At 43.0% G+C, this 18,468-nt stretch overlaps 1 protein-coding gene across 4 annotated transcripts in view; it reads right to left on the bottom strand.

The window, feature by feature from the left end:
• Positions 1-18,256, bottom strand: part of GSR (glutathione-disulfide reductase) — a 37,516-nt gene extending 19,260 nt beyond the window's left edge. The window contains exons 1-11 of one of the 4 annotated variants that reach the window (XM_085860764.1): positions 18,033-18,146; positions 15,203-15,287; positions 14,466-14,492; positions 14,096-14,184; positions 11,707-11,776; positions 11,458-11,605; positions 6,614-6,668; positions 3,043-3,142; positions 957-1,043; positions 689-838; positions 465-576 (exon numbers count right to left, since the gene is read on the bottom strand). In XM_085860764.1, the coding sequence (XP_085716890.1) occupies positions 465-576; positions 689-838; positions 957-1,043; positions 3,043-3,142; positions 6,614-6,668; positions 11,458-11,605; positions 11,707-11,776; positions 14,096-14,181 (808 nt within the window). In that variant the 5' untranslated portion in view covers positions 14,182-14,184; positions 14,466-14,492; positions 15,203-15,287; positions 18,033-18,146. The other 3 variants (XM_085860757.1, XM_085860771.1, XM_085860778.1) reach the window with 3 other exon arrangements.
• Between the last annotated feature and the right edge of the window lie 212 nt (positions 18,257-18,468).

Below are 18,468 nucleotides of genomic sequence, written 5' to 3'. Positions count from 1 at the left end.
GTGAAGACCACATACTGATTAATCACGTCCTGTTTGAACGTTAATTCCCCAAGACCCTTAAGACCCCGAGGACCCAAAAGGCCCAGACAACCGAAAAGTCCCCTGTAGACACCAAGGACCCAAAAGACTCCGTGGACCCGAAGGACCCAAAAAGACCCAGATAACCCAAAAGTCCCTGAAGACCCAAAAGTCACCAATGACCCAAGAGATCCAAAAGACCCCTTACACCTTTCAGACAGATTAGACAGCTTAGACCCTTGACCACTTGGACCACCTTATATCACAAATAAATATAATATCACCAACATTTCAAATAAATTTGTAGAAAAGCAATGTTTGTGTTATGATCGGTGTAAATCATGCCAACATCGCAAATGTCTGACATCAATCTCTGCAACGACATGTGGAGAGGCGAACGTAGCGAGCCGATCCACGCTAGTTAGATATAAAATGAAGATGTTCACCTGGAGTAAGCAAAGCTTTGCCACACACATCTCCAAGTGCGTAGATGCCTGAACGGTTTGTATTCTGATACTCATCTGTACATATATGACCAGAAGAATCTAAAGAAATTCCCTGGAGATGACAGTAGGGGAGAGGGGAGGGAGATGGAAAATAGGAAGTTGACTGCATTCAACCTGAATGCTTTCCATACATCACTTTTGGATAAGTTGCTAACAACACTCACCAGTTTGCTCAGGTTCAGGTCATGACAATTGGGTTTTCTTCCAATGGCCCAAACAAGGCAGTCAACATCTGATAGAGTATGGTCAGCTGCATTTTCTCTTGCAATTGTAACCACCAACCGCCCAGCTGAGTTTCGGCTCACACTGCCCACCTGATAAAAATAATATTTAAAAAACGGAAATGAGGCAGCAGAACAGAAAATCATGATTCCAACAAAACTTGCATCAAAATCACAGATGACAAACAGCAGCACAAATCATTGTCCTAACCTTGGAGCGTCTGAGCAATTCCACACCATTGCTCTCAAGTTCCGTAGTACAGTTGCCGCTGATCATTGTGTCAAACTTTCGCAGAACCTGTGCTCAGAACAAGGTGAATATAATGATCTTATTTTGGCAGCATTCCGTACAAAAACATACTGACAACTTCTGTATATGATAAATGCAATCCTTTTCCCAACTCGATCTGAAAATATGTTCGGCACTTGACCAGGTAGAATAGGCCAACATGCTGACAATGTTCCTCTATTTTAATCAACGCTTATAAACAACGATAAAATTTCCATGATGAATTGGAGCGCCTGCCAAAGGTACTTTTCATGAAAAACGAAATCAATTGCATGTTTGCTTCTTTACTGATGAAACTTTTTTGTGCATCCAAAAATCAAGGCTCATGAAAGAGGAAGTTGACAAAGGATGAAAAGGCAACATAAAAATAAATGACAGTGGGGGCCAGAGTTGGATACAACACACAAAATAGTAAGCCAACAACAAAAGAGGAGACAGAGAGGGAAAGGAAAGAAACAGTAATTATTAAAGGTGAGCAAGGTTGGGTTAATGGGGGAAGAAAGGTTTGCAGGTATTAATGAGCTGATGAGGTATGAAAACAGATGGTGGTGCATTGCTTAAGCCCTGGAAGCAAGAGTGTAAATGAACAGTCTCTGGAAGGCAATACCGTAACCAGAAAAACAAAGGAGGAACAAAAGAAGAGAAATGGGCAGCAAGCCTGGATTTTAGGAGTTTAATCAGGAAGGGGTTAGTGGATGAGACTGAGATTTGTCAGGGCATGTTACATTTTTTTTTTATCAGACCAGTCTCGAATCATTTCGAGATCAGCAGAGAGAGATACAGCTGCTGTCTGCCTATCCGAGGGATGGGGTACTGTATAACAGAATAGGGAGACATCTGCATCAAGAAAGAGAGGGTTTTCCAGAGCATCGAGAGGTCATTAAAAATGATGATAAACAACACTGGGCAGAAGACACTGCCATGGGGAATTCCAGACTCCACTAAGAGAGGGTTTCATTGATGATAGGATGTTGACTGCATGAGTGGAGGAAGTCAGAAATTCAGGAATGAAGGTGGCCTTCTATGCCACAGGCAGAGAGCTTGGCAAGCAAAGCAAGATGCCAGACAGTATTGGATACCTGACATACGTCCAGGGAGACGGTCATAACCAGAAAACGGTCTCTTGTTGGATATTGATGGCATCCAACCATTGCTGAGAAAAGAGCAGAAGCATGTCCAGAGTTGAATGACCAGGACAGAATCCAAACTGATGGTCAGAAAACCATGTTTGAAAACATGAAGGACTTGATATCAGACGCAATTATGGATGGTCCATGACTTGTTTGTAATTGGAAGCAAGCTCACTGACCTATAGTTGGTAGGGTCCAGTTTCTTTACAACATTTTTGTGGATGGGAGTGACGTTTGCATATTTCCATGCAGAGGGTAGGCAGCCGAAGCAGAAGGACAGACTGAATAAGGCAGATAGAGGGTGAGCAAGAACAGCAGAGCAGGGTTTTAAAAGATGGGCACTGATGCCATTTGGGTCTGTCGACGAAGCAGAGTCAAGGCTGGACAGAATTTATCTACCTTCTCAGGTGAGGACACTGAGTCCAGTGGAGTAGTGGCAAGTTTTAAGGGGTTTTTTTCTTTTCTTTTTTGAGATATGAGAAAAGGGATAAATATGAAAGAGGAAAAACAAAGGAGAGTGTAAAGAGAGAATGTGTCGATCCAGACTGCTGAGAACATGACATAACTGAGGCCCAAACAACCAAATCGGTATCGATACAGCAGGACCAAATATAACTAAAAAGACACGGGACCAAATCTAAGATACGAGGAACAGGACAAGGAACAAATGGCAACAATTTGATAAGACAAATCCGATGTGGTAAATCTATGTTTTGGAGAGAATTTCACAGAAAGATTCGAGGACCGTCTGCACTCACAAAGGTTACGCAACTAGAAGACAATTTCTATATGTTGTGCGAGATCAAGATTAGACATGGCGTTTGTAAGCAACAATATGGACAAACTGCAGCCTTAGTCAACAAAATATAGTTCCATACCTCATCATATCGAATGACCAGAGATGTTTTACAACTTAGGTGGCTGAATATGCCAGCAAGTTCAACGGCAATGTAACCAGCTCCCACAACAACAGCCCGACTGCAACATAACAAGAAAGACATTACTTTATGTTGATTATCCCTTTCTGTTTATGCAGGAAATTCTGTTAACAGTAATATTTTTAGGTATCAGAAATATAACAAAGATGGCCTCATGAAGGAGGGTTCAATCACACCATTTCTTCCAAGGGTTCAAGCAAGCAGTGAACAACCATCTCATGTTCATCTGTTATCCATCCTCCATCCACACATGCAATATTTTCTGTAGTCTCCAGTCTAACCCCAACTCTCTTCCTTGCATATAACTGACTGATTGTGTCTGTTTCTCTGTCTCATCTTTTCCTGTTCATTCAACCCCCTGCTTGTGTCCAACTGCAGCATCAATTTCCCACTATCAATTGGATGCCTTTTTACCCTCTTTCACCTTGCTCTTCCATGAACCAATATGTTGTATGCAGAACAAGATTGAACAAGAAAAAAAAACAGAGATTGCAGACCCTTGCCAGGACTTGTTTTGTGTGGTGTATTTTGTGTGGCGTTTGTGTAATGGTGTGTTATGTAATTAATGAGACATAATTAGAACCGACACTTTATAACTGCTGGCAGTGATGACCGGGTACCAAGCCATCTCGCTTTGATGCAACCCCGCTTTGATTAGACACCCGACCCTGACCCATGACGTTTTTTATTATTATTAAATTGAATTTAGAATGGGATTAAAATTAATTCACTTCAAATCAAAATGGAACACCAAATGGGTACAGTCCTGCATTGGAGTCATCAGAAGAAACCCAAACAAGCAAAAAGCAACGTCATCAGGAGGAACCTGGATAGGATTGTCATTTCAGCTGCGACTCCTCTACCCTCAAACCAATCCAGGCACAGCCAAGTGAACCAAATAATAAAAATTAAAAAGCATTTCATCCATTGGGACCATACTCTGTGCAGAGCGTTGGTGCTGCCTTAGAAGTCTCCTTGGCTATTGGACACAATCCTGGACAGGTCGCCACTCCGTCACAGGATATCAGCATGTTGGCACTCATTTTGCCGACCTCAGAAGGATGACAAGCAGAGTCAACCCCACCTGGTATTAATTCAACAGCAGAGTGGGATTTCAACTCAGGATCCTCAGATCCCAAGCCCTCCACCTTAAACATTAAGGCAACACCAGGCACATGTATATATATATATATATATATATATATATATATATATATATATATATATATATATATATATATATATATATATATATATATATATATATATATATATATATATATATATATACATATACATATACATATACATATACATATACATATACATATACATATACATATACATATACATATACATATACATATATAGTATGCCAGCCTGGTGTTGGCGCAGTGGTTAGGGCAGCAGCTTGGGATCCAAAGGTCCTGAGTTCAAGCCCCGTTGGGCTACTGAATTAATACACCAGGGGGTTGACTTAGCCTGTCATCCTTCCGAGGTCGGCGAAATGAGTACCAGTATACTGGGCCGGTGTATACCCCGGTTAAAATAGGTGTACCATATCCCTGTGTCGTAAGAGGCGACCAGGGTTGCGTCAGGAAGGGCATCCAGCGTAAAACATGTGCCAAATCACTATGCGGATCATACGGATGATCCGCTGTGGCGACCCCTATCGGGAGCAGCCGAAAGAAGAAGAAGAGATATATATATATATATATATATATATATATATATATATATATATATATATATATATATATATATATATATATATATATATATATATATATATATATATATATATATAGTATGCCATCATGTGCATTATAAATTGAACAAATCACTGGATTATGTTGTATAATTATAATTTACTCTGTATAACACACTGTGAATAGGACATATTACAGTATAATTGTCAACTCTTCCATAAAACTTAAATGATTATCAAATTAAACTTTAAAAACGTGTGTAAACTTTTTCACTAAAACATAAAAATAAATTTTTTATAAACTATAATATGTGGTTTCTTTGCTATTGATTGATGAAAAACACGACATCAGGGCCATTTTTAATTATAGTAAACTTAATTTAGTGCTTGCATTTTAAATTGGAAATTAAGGGGTTGAAGACCCAGAATTCAGCTTGAGAACAAGCATGTTTGGATTCAGCATGTTCAAATTAGGTTAAAAATGTTCAATTCCAACTTTTAACACAAAATGCCTCGAGAAGTTTCTGTTGCCTTCTTTTTGCAAAATCCGACGGGCATATTAGTTTAACGTCAGGCTTGGCCAGCAGGGTCGTAAAAGACGACAAAGAAGAAGAAGGAGAAGGAGAAGACAAAGAAGAAGGACGACGACGAAGAAGACGAAGAATACGAAGAAGAATACGAAGAACAAGACGAAGACCAAGAAGACAAAGAAGAAGACGAAGATGAAGAAGACGAAGAGGAAGACGAAGAAGAGAAGTTTACACCAAATCTGTGGCTCATGTCACATAAATAAACCACTTTTTCTTTTTCTTCAAAATAACAGAGCATGCACGTCTGTGACTTCGTTTCAGACTGTGACCATAAAACTTGCAGACAGAAAGTAGAAGTGTTTACTTGGAAAACGAGAGAGAAGAAAAAAAAAACCTTAAATGACTATTTCTTACCACTAGTGATTTGCACGTTGCTGTTTAATACCTTCTGCCATCTTGCTCTTTCATGAGCCTCGATATTGTATCCAAAAATGTCACCTTCAAGTCTGTAATGAATACGTATTCCATATTGAATACGTATTCTAGTCTGGGTTCAATTATCAGCCTGACTATAAGCCTGAGAGATTGGTGTTTCAGAGACAGGGTGTTGCATCGCAAGGTGAGCCACCTCTCGGATCGACGTCAATTCCAACTTTTAACACAAAATGCCTCAAGAAGTTTCTGTTGCCTTCTTTTTGCAAAATCCGACGGGCATATTAGTTTAACGTCAGGCTTGGCCAGCAGGGTCGTAAAAGACGACGAAGAAGAAGAAGGAGAAGAAGGAGAAGACAAAGAAGAAGGACGACGACGAAGAAGACGAAGAATACGAAGAAGAATACGAAGAACAAGACGAAGACCAAGAAGACAAAGAAGAAGACGAAGATGAAGAAGACGAAGAGGAAGACGAAGAAGAGAAGTTTACACCAAATCTGTGGCTCATGTCTTTGCAGATAAAACTTGCAGACAGAAAGTAGAAGTGTTTACTTGGAAAACGAGAGAGAAGAAAAAAAAAACCTTAAATGACTATTTCTTACCACTAGTGATTTGCACGTTGCTGTTTAATACCTTCTGCCATCTTGCTCTTTCATGAGCCTCGATATTGTATCCAAAAATGTCACCTTCAAGTCTGTAATGAATACGTATTCCATGCAACTTCCAAATCATTTCATGGCCGCATGTCATGTGACAGAGCCACCAGTTGCAATATCAGTCAGCTCGTTACTTTTAGCCAGATAGGTACACCTCTATCCTTTCCTTGCAGACATTTTTATACCTGGGCAGATCTTCCAAGTTGAAGAATCCATCACTTGTGATGCCAAACTCAGCACCTGAATTAAAGGTAAAAACAGAGAAACTTGGTCAGGAAGAGAGACAGAGTGTGAACCATCAATGGATATAAAGTTTACCTCTGTCTGTCTCTTTCATACAAATTAAACTTATCTCCCTCATTTGTAAACTTAATTCATCACACGTACTCTGAATTAAGGGAAGTTCAACAAGTCAGTGCAGAGGTAGCACACTAGCTTTGAGCCTTCTAGTCTGGGTTCAATTATCAGCCTGACTATAAGCCTGAGAGATTGGTGTTTCAGAGACAGGGTGTTGCATCGCAAGGTGAGCCACCTCTCGGATCGACGTTAAGCTGGTGAGGGGAGTCATTACCAGCACCCTCGTTAAATTCCAAATTCCAAAGAAAGATGGGCCAACTCACTTTCCCTGGCAGACCCCACAAGGCGGCATTCATTGGGCACATTAAAGTAGTCGTAGTAGAGTCAAGATTAAGGGAACATGTAATGTAATTAATCCTATATGCAGATCTATTGAAAATACATTCCTGAAATGGATCAGAAAGATAAGTGGACCAAACAGGAGGCAACTCTATGATGTCTCCACTGCTACTTCAATAATCACCCCAAATATTCCCACATTATTGTGGGGTCAGCTGAGGAATGTTTTTCGCTCGAGTCTTTCATGAACCAGCTCGCCAGGTCTGACATTCAACTGAAGGTGGCAGAAATTTGTCCAAAGTACAGGTAACACATCATGCGTACAGAAAAAAAAGTCTGGAGAAGTCAACCATACTGGGTATGGCGGAGGGAAGAAGAGGAAGAGGGAGACAATATTTTGTGGATAGATGAGGTAAAGGCAGCAACCAAACGGTCTCTGCCAAAGCTTTCAGAAGCAGCGCAGGGAGGGATGTTTGGAGAAATACGATTATGAATGTCACTTGAAGTCGGCCATGACTTGGCAGAACTAGATAAGTAACTAGATAACAGGCAATAACTTGCTTACTCTTGGTGAACACCACCATGAGATCCTTAATGTCAACCTATGAGCAGTACTGACAGAGTGGACCTCTGGATTAATGTCCTTCCGATGGACGACACACGTTGATAGATACATAATCACAAATGCAAAATACAGAGGTGACAGTTTCGTTTATAGCTTGTTCAAGATTTGAAGCCGATCTAACCAGCTCAAAGACAGATGCACACACCTCCAAATTATCCTGTTAGCCCAAACTGTACGATGATCGTCAAAAAAAAGGAGAAAAGCAAAGCATATTCCTCAAGTGTGATAAAAACCTGAAGACTTGTATTGCAAAGAGCTTGTCCAAATGACTCGTGCTCATGTTGAGCATCATATCAGCCAATAGTCAAGTGTAGCTGACATCAGCTCCAAAGTTTCCATCCTCCATGCAGTACAATTTATCAGGAGTGAGCTAGCTGGTAGGAAGTGAAAGACTCATACATTGTCAAATGCTATTGAAAGGGTGGCTTCTCTTTACCAGGCAACAAACCAAAATACGATACTTCTGAGTCTGTAGACTTGAACTCGACGGATATTGCTAATAATGATACAATGAGGCAACTTTTAAAGATGGCAGCATTAAAGGGCAGCACAACGAGGCAGGGTTCAGTCAGTAACAGCATTTCATTGTCCACAGCTTGAGCATGAATTTAATCTGGGTGGGACTCGTGTCCTGGATCCCACTCTCAACAAACATCGGAGACTGGTTCTCAAGGCGTAGTCGCAGTGGTATAACTGAATAAACAATTAACTTACCTGTACAATACACCTCCAATACAAGCTGCAATAACAGGATTACGGCAGGTAAGAATTATGGGAAAACAGGCAAAAAGTGCTGCATCAATTATACACCTCAAAGTGCCACGAGATACGTCACTACTTCACCAGACACGAGCGGGGACCTGCGGAACATCTGCACAATGTAAAACGTGACTTCCAAGTCCTCAGCTCCCCCCACCCTATCATAAACCCCAAGTTATCAACCTGACTTGTGATCTGGCCCTTCTCTTGCAAACTGCATCCACATCACAAGTTTGCCTGGTTACATTCCCTTACTTTCTCCTGAGTGGATGACCCAACCAACACCCTATACAGGAGAAGCAGTCTAACTACCATTTTGTAAATCTTTCTCCTCAACCCAACTGTGAATCATTTGGTCATAATTTTAATCATATTGAGACACATTGTAGCCTTCATCAATGGTCCAGCATAAAGACTGTCTGGCTATTGAGCATGGATAATCAGAAAAAAATGGAAGGGAAGACTGAAAACACTTAAACACAGCAATTTAGTTTAGAAAACACCAAAAGATTGTAAAAGCTGAGATCGAGAGGTCATCGTGTCAGATGATGTCATTTCATTCTTCTCAAATGTTCCAATTGATTGGGAGGTCAAAATCATGGGTGATTAGTTAAAGGAGTCGAGTGATTGGATGCTAGAATAATTAGTCAAAACCAGATGGCCTTCATGTATAACAGAAGACAAGATCAATAGATCTTTGTCAGAGCTATGGGATCTTCGTAATCCACAGTTTAGCAAAATTGGTCACGGAGGAAATGGAACATAACACTTTCATGACTGGTGAGGATTGGCTGCTGCAATAATGCAACTGATACGTTGATAACACATTTTCCATTGAATACCAGGATGAGGTTGACATGCCTGGTGTTAGCTTAATGGTTTGGGTGGTGGGCTTGGGATCCGTGGATCCCAAGTTCAAATCCCCCTCGGCTGTTGAATTAATACCAGGTGGGGTTGACTCTGCCTGTCATCCTTCCGAGGTCGGCAAAATGAGTGCCAGCTTGTTGGTATCCTGTGTCGGAGTGGTGACCTATCCAGGATTGTGCCCAATAGCCAAGAAGACTGCTTAGGCAGCACCAATGCTCTGCACAGAGTATGGTCCCAATGGATGGATGGATGGATGGATGGAGGTTGACCACCTTCATAGGCAACTGGCCCAGATATAAACCAGGATCAGATTCACAAAGCACCTCAAGAAAGGGGAAAGTGGAATTAGGCTTTTTGGGTGTGCAGATTGGCTGAAAAGCAAGTAGCTCTTTGAAGACTTCTGTGCAGGAAACCGACGCACAACAAATTGTTCGATTACAATTAGTGCAGCCATCCCATTAGGAAGAAACGCAGTGTTGGGGATACAAATGGTGTTACTTACCAGGAATGTCACTCACAAAGAATGCGAGCTATTTTGATAGAAAATGGGTACGACTGAAACTTGCTCCCTGGCTTTGAAAAACCATGAGAGCACAAGGGAGTGGAGATGATTGGATGGTATGTACTTCAATCCTCTCAGCAAGAAATGGCACAATTCGAAGTTGAGGAATTATTGCAAAACATTCATGGCATCATTACCAAACTAAGATATCCTTGGTGACAATCTGTGGTGTTATATTGCAACACGTGCGAGGACTGCGGCGAGGCCGATATTTGGGAAGATTGGGAGAAATATAAAATAATAATTAGAAGAGTTAGATGATTCGATAATAATAATTCTAATTAATAATAATTAGACTATGCTCGTACGGAATGAGCCGCTAGCGTACTCGAACCGTGGGCGACCCAAGCGGATTGTCACCGAGCTTCCGTCGGTCCAAATGTCCCTTTACAGCAGCAACAGCCTGGCTAATTGTCCAACACGCACCGTGTTAAACCAATAAAAGAAACACAAAAACGAACCAATACATTTCACACATGGGTTGATTTATAATGGGGAAGGGGGAGCACGCAAGAAGCAGAGTTATCCGACGAAAGATGCACGTATGTACAGCAAGGCACTTAACAATTCATTACTTCCGAGAGGAGACTGGCGACACACACACACACACACACACACACACACACACACACACACACACACACACACACACACACACACACACACACACACACACACACACACACACGAAAAGAAAAGGTGGCCACAGCCTTTATTGAGGCCTCCAGCTCGGAGGGAAAGGCGAGCTGAAGACCAGAGCCTGCCGCGGACCTGTCCACCTCATGTGGTCTTCGAGCAGATTCGAACCAGGCACCAGCAAGCTGCGATCAGCCACCTCAGCTCCGCTCGGCGCTCGTCCTGGCAACCAAACCTCTCCTCTGTATCCTTCCGAGAGACGGCGCACACCCCTTCCTGTTATTGTCGGCTGCAGGATCTCCCAATCTCTCCCTTGGTGTTGTCGGCAGGGACGCGGCGCGTAACCCACACGGTTCTGGTGGGGGATGGTGTCTCTCCAGCTCTCTCGTGTCGTCTGATCGTGCCGCACCCTTATTCACCGTCTCGGGGGGCAAGGGGGGGAACAGCTCTGCCCTCCCTTACTGGACGGTTTTGGCGCGCAGAATCACTCGTCGCCCTGTCACTGGCCAAAACGAGCGGCAAGTCCGTCGATTGGCCCGGGGGCATGGTGATGTCACGCGGACCGCCTTTCTCACTGTCTTCCTTGAACTCCGCCCACCAAACAGGCAGAGGAACATTATCCTGCGTGGGCTACCACGTACATGCTGACACGCACACAGACAATGGCGTCGGTGTGAGGAAGCGAGGTGAAGGAGTATTGTTGTAGTTGATGGTTTAAAAATAAACGAAAACCCTAACTATTAAAATAACGCACAGCGCATGTACATTTATTCACCCATGAGACGCGGGACGGGGACCCTAACTAACAACACATACTTACCGATATAACCGTTCTATAGGACCTGCATGTTGTGTGCTCATGGCTTCCAGATTCGCAACAATATATCATTAAGTAATCTGGAATTTGTTCAACAAGATTTGTTCAACAACTTCACACTACCCACCTGGTATGTCGGTCTCTGTCGGTATGTCTGGCTGGCCACCGGTGGCAATAACAATGTGGGAGGCCGTATATTGTTGCCCGTTGACCTCCACTGTTGGTTTTGAGCAATCTGAAAAACTGGCACTGCCAGATATGATCTCAATTTTGTCCTGGAAAGTAAAATGTACATTGCAAAATAAAAATCAGCAAATAAGAAAGAAAAGCAATACTATGCAATTAAAAAAAAAAAATTCAACAATTGAGTCATTGCCTTCTCCAGGTTGCGTTGGTAGATTCCGTTGAGGCGCTTTATGTAAGCATCACGCCTCTCCTTGATTTTCCTAAAAGGAAAAAAAATAATAATCTTGAATATTATTTATTAATGGTAGAATCCAATGCAGTCTTTTCCCTGACACTTTAATAATAGAAGCATTTTAACATCGTCACGAGTCAGCATTATAAATCGTATAATTCCTTGTGTTTCGTCGCGATGAATGGCCGTCTTCGAAGCAAGTGGTAGGTAACCAAAGATGAAGGAGTGTCTGAAGAGATTAGAAAGAGGATAAGAAAGAACAACAAATTTGACAAAGAAAGGGTTCGAGAACAAGGGTGCTAATGCTGGCAAGGTACACTGCTCAGGCTGAGTTAAAGCGAGTCAGAACTCGCTCTACCTTCAGGGATGGAAAGGTCACAGTGTCCACGAGGCAGTGTGGGTGGGAGGATAACGTGATGGGGTTTGGAGGATGTAGGGATAGCTCTTGTCCATGAGCTTTGGAGGCAAACACCAAATTGAGACATTCAACCTTGTCTTGAGTGGTGTCCACTGTGGTGCTATTGGAGGTGAGAGGGTATGCAAGGAGAACATAATGACAGATTTAACAAGGCACCGCCAAGACTGAGGAGAGAGACAGGTTGGAGGGTTCATCCTTAAGGCGAACAAGGGTTCATCCTTATTTTTTCTGGGTAACACGAGAATGTACACACTTGTTGAAAGCTTCAGAAAATTACCTAAAGTTGCTCTGGGTCAGGTTAGGCTTCCATTATGAAAGAGGAAACTGCAAGAGCTCGACCAACTACCTGAGTATAGGATTCCACGTACCAGGATCGGGAGAATGACACGACATCTGCAGACAATTTGGGATAGACTTATGCATCATAGAGAAGGTATTTTTGAAGGTATTCCCAGGTACAGTCAATATCAGATGCAGATTGAGATGGAATATCAGGTGTTTTTTTGTCAAAAGGCAGGTTTCAACGTTTGCCAGTCAGTTTGAGCGAGTAACTAGACACTACGACATTACGGTAGTTACCAAACAACAGTCAGGAAAATGTTCACGTGCACAAGAACATGGTCTGAGGCACTGGCTATACTTGCAAAGTTTTCTACCTGTGAAGTCCAAGACCATTTTCATAATGAAGGTGTGGTATTGGCAGTGTAATGTGGAGGTCATCTCTGGTGTCAGTTAGATAGAGTATCTGCTGCAAGTCTTGGAGGTTAGTAGTTCAAACCCTGGCCGAGTTTTCCAAAGACTTAAAAAAAATAAGCTACGTGTTGCTTCCTTGCTTGACGTTCAGCATTTAAAAGGTTGAGGTTGGCATCCATAGGGAGGACATTTCTCCTCTATAAATGCCCAACTAAGTGCGGTGAGAAAGGTGGTGGTGGTGCCAATGTTGTGGGGTCGCTGGCACCCAGTCCTCCATAAGTGATGGCACTTCCCCCAAGCTCAGTGACCTGGTTGTGTCGTGTGTGCGTGCGTGCGTGCGTGTTAGCTCTGCTATGAGCATTAGATCCTAAAAATAAATAAATAAATAAATAGAATGCTGATTTTTCTCCACTTTGTATATAAAAATATAAGATAAAAAGGCTGACCTAAATTTCCTCATGCCTGGTGTTAGCTTAATGGTTCGGGCGTTGGGCTTTGGATCCTCGGGTCCCGAGTTCAAATCCCACTCAGCTGTTGAATTAATACCAGGTGGGGTTAACTCAGCCTGTCATCCTTCCGAGGTCGGCAAAATGAGTGCCAGCATGCTGGTCTACTGTGTCGGAGTGGCGACCCATCCAGGATTGTGCCCAATAGCCAAGGAAACTGCTTAAACAGCACCAACGCTCTGCACAGAGTATGGTCCCAATCTCCTCCTCCAAAGCAGCCAGGTATGAACACACATTTTCTGAAATTCCCATTCATTCCCATTATGCTACCATATCTTGTATAAATCCACTCTACACCCCTCAAAATTACCTGATGGAGGCCTTTGTCTTGAAGTGGACTGAATAGGCTGGTTTTATGTTTTTAAATCTTTGATTTGGATATCTCACAGTGGAGTTCACTTTGCCAACACAGATAAAAAAATTAAAAAAAAAGAGTCATTGGGAAAACTGTGCACTCTACCTTTTTCATCATTTTGACTCACTCTCCAAACATTTGACTCAAAGCATAATCCGAAAACTGCTAATGACTCGTATATGAGGAAATTTTCTGACAAAGAGGGACAGTTTCCATCTTTAAACCTCTCAATTGTGATGGTTTCCACTTCCGCAAATCGACAGCTCCAGCTAAAATGCATCTATTGCACCGGTCGGTTCAACTCGTGTTGCTTCGCTTCAGTTTGGCTCACGTGTAAATGCACAGCTTTCGGCTTTATCAATGCATCTTACTCACCTCCAACTGAAATCCACATTGGAGACAGTGAAACCATAATCCATATGGTTGTGAATGAAATCTGCATGCATTGCAGTGTTATACATCACCTGTGGAAAATAGGAAAGTGTCGCATGAACAAACCACCATCAAAACGGAAGTTGTAAAATTGAACAGCTGTATAATGTCCGACTGAAAAATAAATAAATCTTTCATTCCACATTTAAAGTTTGGTTGAAAAGCACTTAAAGTTTGCATTGGTGCACGTTTGTAATGCAAACGAATGTAATGTAAATGTGTGATCCGCTCTTCAGTAATCACCTGGGCTTGACGTCGATGAATTACCCGACTGCATGGCTAGCTTAAAGACGTACAGAAAAGGCAAACCTACCTTTTTGGGAACGCAGCCAACGTTCACCTATTGAAAAAAAAAATGCATAATCAGTTGCAGGCAAAAGTGAGAGTACGAGGATAGGTATGATTTGGCATTTACAAATAACAAAATAACAATATTTGAAAGTAATTATTTTTGGAAAACTAAAAACACAAACGTGTGGTCAAAAACAATGCTGCAATGCGTATAATAAAACTACGCTTGGTCAGACATCACGGAATAATTCTTATAATGGGACTTAATCTGTTGTCTTACGAAACACAACTAGGTGGTTTAGCTACCCAGCACACCAAAGTACACAATTTGGTGTCTGTCCGTCTGTCTGTCTGTCTGTCTGTCTGTCTGTCTGTCTGTCTGTCTGTCTGTCTGTCTGTCTGTCTGTCTGTCTGTCTGTCTGTCTGTCTGTCTGTCTGTCTGTCTGTCTGTCTGTCTGTCTGTCTGTCTACCTATTCGACCGCGATACATTTGGTCATTACTTATCCAATCTCAACCAAACTTGACAGGAGGACTAAGAGTCAAACGATGGAGGTTGTAGCAACTAAATTTTACGCTCTCCCCAAGGGGTTTTTCTTGCTTGAGTGAAATCCATGTTAAGGTGTATGGATAGCTTGTCGTGTCATTTTTCCAAGGTTGCTCCTAAAAACAAAAATAACTCGAAGGGCAGATGGTGAAGGTGAAGCTCTAAATGGTGAAGAATACTTTAAAAACTCGAGTAGTCGGATCTGGATCTTCACCAAAAGCTTTTCAGATCGTCCTTGTCACACACTGAACCTGTCCACAAAATTTCATTCGGATCAGTCCACAACTTTTTGAGATATCCTGTACACAAACAGACAGGAAGGGGTGAAAACATAACCTCCTTCACCGTCAGTGGTGGAGGAAATAATATCCCTTCTCCCCATGGGTATTTATTTTTAACTTCTTCAACAAACGTCGTGTTAACGTGTATAAATAGTTTATCGTGGTGTTTTGTGGGGCACAACTACCGGATAAAAACATATAATAAACCACAAACACGTACGGCTACCTTTTCAAACATTCGCTAGACCACTGTTTGACACCAAACTGAAAGGGAGGAAACCTGACGTCCATCAAGCATTATATGCTTATCGCGTCCCCCACAGACTAATGGACCTGAGCATAGATCTACTGTAATATATTTCCTCCAGACAGGCCAATAGCATGATGCTTCCTGGTGTTCCTCATATTCCAAAAGGAAGTTCAAGCCACGGAAGATGACGTGCATTACAGTGCCTTCAGAAAGTACTCACACCCCTCGACGATTTTCACATTTTGTTATGCGACAGCCTGAATTTAAAATGGGTTAAATTTTAAAAAAAATGTTGTCACCGATTTACACAAAATACCCCATCATGACAAAGTGAAAACATGTTTCGAGAATTTTTTTACAAATAAATTAAAAATGAAAAGTTGAAATGTTTTTGCGTCAACAAGTATTCAACCCCCTGAATCAATACTTTGTAGAAGCACTTTAGGCAGTGATTACAGCTTCGAGTCTTCTTGAACATGTCTGTATCAGCTTTGCACACCTGGACTTGGGTATGTATGCATGTATGTATATCATATATATATTTACGAATATACACTACATGGCCAAAAGTACATGGACACCTGCTCGTCCAATACCTCATTCCAAAATCATGGCCGTTAATATGGAGTTGGTCCCCCCTTTGCTGCCATAACAGTCTCCACTCTTCTGGGAAGGCTTTCCACGAGATGTTGGAACATTGCTGCGGGGATTTGCTTCCATTCAGCCACAAGAGCATTAGTGAGATCGGGCACTGATGTTGGGCAATTAGGTCTAACTTGCAATCGGCGTTCCAATTCATTCTAAAGGTGTTCGATGGGGTTGAGGTCAGGACTCTATGCAGATCAGTCAAGTTCTTCAACACCGATCTCAACAAACCATTTCTGCGTGGACCTCACTTTGTGCACGGGGGCATTGTCATGCTGAAACAGGAAAGGGTCTTCCCCAAACTGTTGCCACAAAGTTGGAGACACAGAATTGTCGAGAATGTCATTGTATGCTGTCGCGTTAAGATTTCCCTTCACTGGAATGAAGGGGCCTAGCCCAAACCATGAAAAACAGCCCCAGACCATTATTCCTCCTCCACCAAACCTTGCAGTAGGCACTACACATTCGGGCAGGTAGCGGTCTCCTGGCATCCGCCAAACCCAGATTCGTTCATCCGACTGCCAGATGGTGGAGCGTGATTCATCACTCCAGAGAACGCGTTTCCATTGCTCCAGAGTCCATTGGTGGTGAGCTTTACACCACTCCAGACCACGCTTGGCATTGTGCATGATGATCTTCGGCTTGTGTTGGGCTGCTCAGTCATGGAATCCCATTTCATGAAGCTCTTGACGAACAGTGCTTGTGCCGACGTTAAGTCCGTTTGGAACTCGGTAGTGAGTGTAGCGACCGACGACAGACGATTTTTATGCGCTACATGCTTCAGCACTCGATCTGTGAGCTTGTGTCTCCGACCACTTCATGGCGCAGCTGTTATTACTCCTAGACGTTTCCACTTCACAGTAACAGCACTTACAGTTGACCAGGGCAACTCTAGCAGGGAAGAAATTTGATGAACTGACTTGGTGGAAACGTGTCATACTGTGACGGTGCCACCTTGAAAGTCACTGAACTCTTCAGTACGGCCCATTCTACTGCCAATATTTGTCTGCGTAGTTTGCATGGCTGTGTGCTTGATTTTATACACCTGTCAGCAATGGGTGCGGCTGAAATAGCCAAACCCACTAATTAGAAGGGGTGTGCCGGGTGTCCGCATACTTTTGGCCACAGTGTGTGTGTGTGTGTGTGTGTGTGTGTGTGTGTGTGTGTGTGTGTGTGTGTGTGTGTGTGTGTGTGTGTGTGTGTGTGTGTGTGTGTGTGTGTGTGTGTGTGTGTGTGTTAATGCTCCAAAAACTAAAAAAGAAAACTACTGAACCAAATATATCCGAATTATTTCCACATATATGGTAAAAATGGGTAAATGGAGCGGAATGCGGAATGCACACTTCTATACGTTCGAGGGTTTGGGCAAGCACTGAAAATTAACTTCTGTTGGGGGACAGGAGCGTCACACGTGAACACACAGGTCACAAGGGAACCGTTCACACACACACACAAACACACACACACACACACACACACACACACACACACACACACACACACACACACACACACACACACACACACACACACACACACACACATCACAAGGGAATCGTTCACTCACACACACACACACACACGTCACAAGGGAATCGCTCACACACACACACACACACACACACACACACACACACACACACACACACACACACACACACACACACACACACACGGGAATCGCTCACTCACACACACACACGTCACAAGGGAATCGCTCACTCACACACACACACGTCACAAGGGAATCGCTCACTCACACACACACACGTCACAAGGGAATCGCTCACTCACACACACACACACACACGTCACAAGGGAATCGCTCACTCACACACACACACGTCACAAGGGAATCGCTCACTCACACACGTTCCACCAAGCGGTCCACGCTCGACAAGAGCCGTCCTCGCTCCAAGCTCCGCAGCCCGGCGAGCACAGGCTAAGCCTCCTGATCCTCCTCCCAGGACGAGTAAATCGAACGCACGAGCCAGAAGCGGCATCACGGCAACCGGCAAACGTCCCGGACCCCGCGCAGCTTCAATGGGACCTTTCTCAATACGTCATTTCCGGTACACAACCCGCTGAAGCATCCGCACATCCGCGCGGCACTTTATTAATGCTCTCGCGGATTTGATGCGTCCACTAATAACTAATTAATCCCACTCTGCGGGCACCAGGGTCGTCCTCATGTCGACGATGATCGACGTCGATGCCTCTTGGTTTTGTTCGTCGACCGCGTTTCCCGTTCGGGATCTCCACTCGAAAATGACCGCGTGTGTTTCTTTCATATTCGTCACGTGA

This window comes from Eptatretus burgeri, chromosome 2, assembly GCF_056783735.1.
Source record: "Eptatretus burgeri isolate ZD-2024b chromosome 2, Ebu_testis_v1, whole genome shotgun sequence".
NCBI classification, from domain to species: Eukaryota; Metazoa; Chordata; class Myxini; order Myxiniformes; family Myxinidae; genus Eptatretus; species Eptatretus burgeri.
This window is presented reverse-complemented; position numbering and strand designations above follow the sequence as displayed.